Source organism: Phyllobates terribilis, unplaced genomic scaffold, assembly GCF_046119375.1.
Source record: "Phyllobates terribilis strain yellow unplaced genomic scaffold, ASM4611937v1 Scaffold_5__5_contigs__length_657084704, whole genome shotgun sequence".
Lineage (NCBI taxonomy): Eukaryota > Metazoa > Chordata > Amphibia > Anura > Dendrobatidae > Phyllobates > Phyllobates terribilis.
This window is the reverse complement of record NW_027362765.1, coordinates 3,059,171-3,065,282: the sequence shown is the minus strand read 5'-3', so window position 1 is coordinate 3,065,282 and position 6,112 is coordinate 3,059,171. Positions and strand designations below refer to the sequence as shown.

At 40.3% G+C, this 6,112-nt stretch overlaps 1 protein-coding gene across 4 annotated transcripts in view; it reads right to left on the bottom strand.

Annotated features, from left to right (window-relative positions):
• Positions 1-208: 208 nt before the first annotated feature.
• LOC141271706 (uncharacterized) overlaps positions 209-6,112 on the bottom strand; it is a 35,461-nt gene continuing 29,557 nt past the window's right edge. For all 4 annotated transcript variants that reach the window (XM_073681783.1, XM_073681786.1, XM_073681785.1 and 1 more), the window contains one exon: positions 209-3,120. In XM_073681783.1, coding sequence (XP_073537884.1) covers positions 1,592-3,120 — 1,529 coding nt within the window. In that variant the 3' untranslated portion in view covers positions 209-1,591. The remainder of the gene's footprint in view (positions 3,121-6,112) is intronic.

Here is a 6,112-nt window from a genome sequence, read left to right as displayed (position 1 = left end):
ATACCACTTATTAAACCTGATAGGGGACACCTGTGAAGTGAAAACCAATTCTGGTGACTACCCCTTGAAGCTCATCAAGAGAATGCCAAGAGTGTGCAAAGCAGTCATCAAAGCAAAAGGTGGCTACTTTGAAGAACCTAGAATATAAGACATATTTTCAGTTGTTTCACACTTTTTTTGTTAACTATATAATTCCACATGTGTTAATTCACAGTTTTGATGCCTTCAGTATGAATGTACAATTTTCATAGTCATGAAAACACAGAAAAATCTTTAAATGAGAAGGTGTGTCCAAACAATTGGTCTGTACTGTACATGAACCCATTTTGTAGTTTCTTCAAGGTCATGTGATTCATTACATGATCTGGAAGGTCCGTGAGCTAGTCGGGTAGAAGGTTCTTCAGCTGCTCACTTCGGACATTCAGCCTCTGTGCAAGTCCTTGTACCTTCCTCTCCTGCTCTGCACCAATCAGTTAGAAAAGTGTGGGGCTGGCGGAGAGAGAGCAGTTCTTTCAGTGATCAGGAAGGACACGGTCTCATTATTCTCCTCTGTCACAGGAATCTGCCTGCAGTCTAAAAGATGCGTTCACTTATTAGTAAGATTATTTTCTTGCTTAAAGTGTCTTATAGTTTAAAAAATACAGTTTTAAAGTAATATATCTTTCTCATTTAATTATACACCTGTCTGTTATCTGTTTTTGAACAGTTTGTCAATCACATATATAGTTTCTCTCCCCTTCTTTGTTTTTGATGGTCAACAAAAAACAAATTTTCCAGAAAATAATTTTTCACACACTAGGTATGATAATGACTAGTCTCTATGTGTGATTTTTGATGTTTAAAGGGGTTGTCCACTACTTTGACAACCCCTTCTCATTCCTCATGTTTGATCCTGTTAAAATAAAAACAAAATTAGACAAACTTCCCAATCCAGCAGTGTCAGCATTTGCGTTCCCAAGGCTCATGTGAGGTTGTTGTGAACCTTGCGCCCAATCAGTGCTGGTGTTATTGTCCCCACCTTCGAACAAATCGAACATTAAGAGGAAGTCAGAGAGCATCTGCAGCCCTGGCTTGCTGTTGCTGTTCAACATGTCCGAAGGCAGCGACAGTGAAGCAGATTGAAAGCAGGGCTCGTGAGATGTAACAACCTCACATGAGCCCCGGGAATGGGAGTATCAACACCACTAGAACAGCGCCGACACGGAAGGTGATTATGAGTGTTTTTATTTTAACGAGGTCAAACATGAGGAATGATAAGGGGTTGTCCTAGTAGTGGACAACTCCTTTCATATACAATTTTAAGTTGAAACAATTCCAACATTTTGAACATGAAAAGAGCTTCTCCCCTGTGTGACTTCTCTGATGTTTATTAAGAGTTGATTTCCATGAAAAACATTTCCCACATTAAGAACATGATGAAGGCATTCTGAAAAGGAAAAAGCTTCTCCTCTGTGTGAATTTTTTGGTGACTAAAAAGAGATGATTTCTTCACAAAACATTTTCCACATTCTAAACAGGAAAAAGGCTTCTCCCCTGTTTGAGTTCTCTGGTGCATAACAAAATCTGATTCATCGATAAAACATTTCCCACATTAAGAACATGAAAAAGGCTTCTCCCTTGTGTGAATTCTCTTATGCTTAACAAGGTTTGATTTCTGGATAAAACATTTCCCACATTCTGAACAGGAAAAAGGCTTCTCCCCTGTGTGAATTCGCTGGTGCTTAACAAAATATGATTTATCGTTAAAACATTTCCCACATTCTGAACAGAAAAAAGGCTTCTCCCCTGTGTGGGTTCTCTGGTGAGTTACAAAATTTGATTTATCGTTAAAACCTTTACCACATTCTGAACAGGAAAAAGGCTTCTCCCCTGTGTGAGTTCTCTGGTGCTTAACAAAATATGATTTATGGCTAAAACATTTTCCACATTCTGAACATGAAAAAGGCTTCTCCCTTGTGTGAATTCTCTTATGCTTAACAAGATTTGATTTCTGGTTAAAACATTTCCCACATTCTGAACAGGAAAAAGGCTTCTCCCTTGTGTGAGTTCGCTGGTGCTTAACAAAATATGATCTATTGTTAAAACATTTCCCACATTCTGAACATGAATAAGGCTTCTCACCTGTGTGAGTTATCTGGTGTATCACAAGATTACTTTTCCGATTAAAACATTTCCCACATTCTGCACAGGAAAAAGGCTTTTCCCCTGTGTGGGTTCTCTGGTGCTTAACAAAATCTGATTTATAGCTAAAACATTTCCCACATTCTGAACAGGAAAAAGGCTTCTCCCCTGTGTGAGTTCTCAGGTGCTTAACAAAATTTGATTTGTGGTTAAAACATTTCCCACATTCGAAACAGGAAAAAGGTTTCTGCCCTGTGTGAGTTCCCTGGTGCTTAACAAAATTTGATTTGTGGTTAAAACACTTCCCACATTCAGAACACGAATAAGGCTTTTCTCCTGTGTGAGTTATCTGGTGTATTACAAGATTACTTTTCCGGTTGAAACATTTCCCACATTCTGCACAGAAAAAAGGCTTCTCTCCTGTGTGAATTTTTTGGTGACTATAAAGAGATGATTTCTTCACAAAACATTTTCCACATTCTGAACAGGAAAAAGGCTTTTCCGTTGTGTGAGTTCTCTGGTGGAAAACAAAATCTGATTCATGGCTAAAACATTGCCCACATTCTGAACATGAAAAAGGCTTCTCTCTTGCGTGAATTCTCTCATGCCTAACAAGATTTGATTTCTGGCTAAAACATTTCTCACACTTGGAGCAAGAAAATCCATTTTCCGTTTTATGAATTTTTTGATATTTAAGAAACCACTTTTCAAGAGGAAAACTATTCTCATATTCTGAACGTGAAAATTGCATCTTTGCTTTAGGAGCAATTTGTTTTTTAATGCTTATTTTGTGACTTAGATTTTCCTTAGTAGTTGGTAATGAATCAGAAGTCAGGATCCATTTCAAAAGATCAGATGATGACAGCTCTTTGCTGTGAAGGGATGATGGTATATCTGGAGTAATGGCATTCACTTCAATTGTATCCTGTGGGATCTCAAGAACATCTGATTTAAAAATTGGAGATACCAGCTGTCCCTCTGATCTCCTGGTACAGTCATCTGTCAAGAATAAAACAAAATTATTTTTGAACAAAAAATATCCTTGAATTTTATATTTTTGAACATTTCTACTTAAACTCTCCATAAAAATAGCAAGTTATGTAAAAATATGGAATTATTCACCAAGACAATGACAGTTCATAGTCTAATAAGAAACTGTGAAGACCCGCGGTCTTCCATGGGCATAATACTACTCAGACAACACAGGGTAAAATAGTGTGGCAATACTTTATTGAACCAGACAATAAACACATAGGGCAGTCCCAGCAAATACCCAAGTTAGTGCAAAATTACACAGTTTCACCCTTCCTCTGGCCCGCCTGGGATAGAACAGCTGTGACTTTGGGACTTCAAGGGCCAACTACCTCAACCAGTGGCCCCACTTTTGGCAGCCCCCCACAGACAGGAGGTAGCGTCAAGCTTTGGAAGCTGACTGTCCATCAAGGTACAAGGCCAGGAGACCCGAGGGTCCCAGCCTGGTCTCCGAGAGTTTCATGGGGTCAGATGACCAGTGGGTCCCAATCTTGCTTCTCCGAATGTCTCCATGGGTTTCAGGTGACCGGAGGGTCCCACCTGGCAACCCCAAACAACATGTCCATGGGGCCAGGCAATCTCATCGTCCCAACCTGGTCTCCCCAAATGTATCCATGGGTTCTCTGATGGTGAATGGAGCAGATCCATATCCTTCCAGTCAGGGCCATGTACTCTTAGGCCGGAATCATGTAGAATCCAAATCTGTGCCTCTCTGGATGGAACCATGCTACCAAGCTGATGTCCTGAAATCTTTCTGATCTTTGATTCTCTCTTTCAATTCTGACTGCTACAGAGGCATATGTCCCTTAAATAGTTACAATTGTCCTTTAAAGTACACATCCACAGGTCAAGGATAAGGGATGATATTATTACTCAGGGCTCAGGTCTAATTGTTTGTGCATTTAATCAATTTACATAGTTGGTATAGCAGGGGGACTCTTGTAAATAATTAGCTGGCTTTAGTACAATATCTAATTAGCATATTAACAAACATTATTGTTTCCAGACCAAGAGAAGTCAACGTTCAGGTTTATACACATAATAGTATGTCCTTCTTGACCAGCCAAAGAAAAACACATACATTCACAAGTCAACACAAACACAATAGTGTACAGTTGTGCTCAAAAGTTTACATACCCGGCAGAATTTTTCCTTTCTTGGCCTTGTTTCAAAGAATATGAATGAAGCCATTTATTGTCAAACTACAGTGTTTTCTTTTTTTAAATCTTAATGACAACCAAAACATCTAAATGACCCTGATCAAAAGTTAACATACCCCAGTTCTTAATACCATGTATTGCGCCCTCTAACATCAATGACAGCTTGAAGTCTTTTGTAGCAGTTGTGGATGAGGTTCTTTATTTTCTCAGATGGTAAAGATGCCCATTCTTCTTGGCAAAAAGCCTCCAGTTCCTGTAAATTCCTGGGCTGTCTAACATGAACTGCGCGCTTGAGATCTCCCCAGAGCTCTCCAGAACCTTCACTTTGTTCTGCTCTAGCCAATGACAGGTCAACTTGGCCTTGTGTTTTGGATCATTTTCATGTTGGAACGTCCAACTACATCCCATGCGCAGAGTCCGGGCTGATCAGTGCAAATTTGCCTCCAGTATTTGCTGATAACGTGCTGCATTTATCTTTCCTTCAATTTTTACCAAGTTTCCTGTGCCTTTGTAGCTCACTCATCCCCAAAATATCAGCGATCCACCTCCGTGCTTTACATTAGGAATGGTCTTCCTTTCGTCATAGGCCTTGTTGACCTCTCTCCAAATGTAATGTTTATGGTTGTGGCCAAAAAGTTAAATTTTGTTCTCATCACTCCAAATTACCTTGTTCCAGAAGTTTTTAGGCTTGTGTGATAAAGTCACTGGTAGTGTGTCTGAAGGGAGGTATCTGTCGCTGAGACTCTTAAGATCAGTCATGTGAAAACATGCAAGTTCTCCTGCACAATCGGTGCAGAGAGGGTTAAGAGAACCACATTTACAAGGGAATGTTTTAAGTGGATAACAAAAGTGGTGGGAGGGACGTTATCCACCCTACCTCCCAATCAAGGGAGAATCTGGGCTTTAAATAGCTAGCCCTGACACTCAGGTGGGTTCAGTACCCGGGTAAACTCTGCTACAGAAAGGAGCTCACACGTACTGTGCTGAACCAGTGTGTGACTAATTGTGTGTGGCCAGACCTTGGCCCAGGATATGGACTTTGCTGCAAGTTTTGTAGTTTGTTTTGTCTCTTTAGCCGAATGGGCTGTGTTTTTCTTTATGGACTCGAGGTTAGTTTATAACTGCTAAATAAACTAACCCGAAAATTTAAAGAGACAGTATCCTGAGTTTTACCTCCGCATACAGCCGAGCTTGTTGCTAGACCACACTTGTCTCTGTGCTGTTTGGCATATTGTAGGCAAGATACTTTGTTGCATTTGCGCAGTAATGGCTTTCTTCTGGCGACTCGACCATGCAGCCCATTTTTCTTCAAGTGCCTCCTTATTGTGCATCTTGAAACAGCCACACCGCTAGTTTTCAGAGACTCCTGAATTTCAGCTGATGTTATTAGTTGGTTTTTCTTTGCATCCCGAACAATTTTTCTGGCAGTTGTGGCCGAAATTTTCACTGGCCTCCCTGACCATGGTTTGGTTTTTACAGAGCCCCTGATTTTCCATTTGTTAATCATAGCTTGAAAGCTGCTGACTGGCATTATTCCTTGGATATCTTTTTGTATCCCTTTCCTGTGTTATACAGTTCAACTACATTTTCCCGTAGATCCGTTGACAATTCTTTTGCTTTCCCCATGACTCACAATCCACAAACGTCTGTGGCTGGATGAAGGATGCAAGAGTCTGTCTGGATTCCAGAAACTCACTCAGCTTTTATGCACACCCACTGATTACAAGCAAACAGGTCACAGGTGATGATGTTACCTTTAGTAGCCATTCAAACCCATTTGTGTCAAATTCTGTGCATGT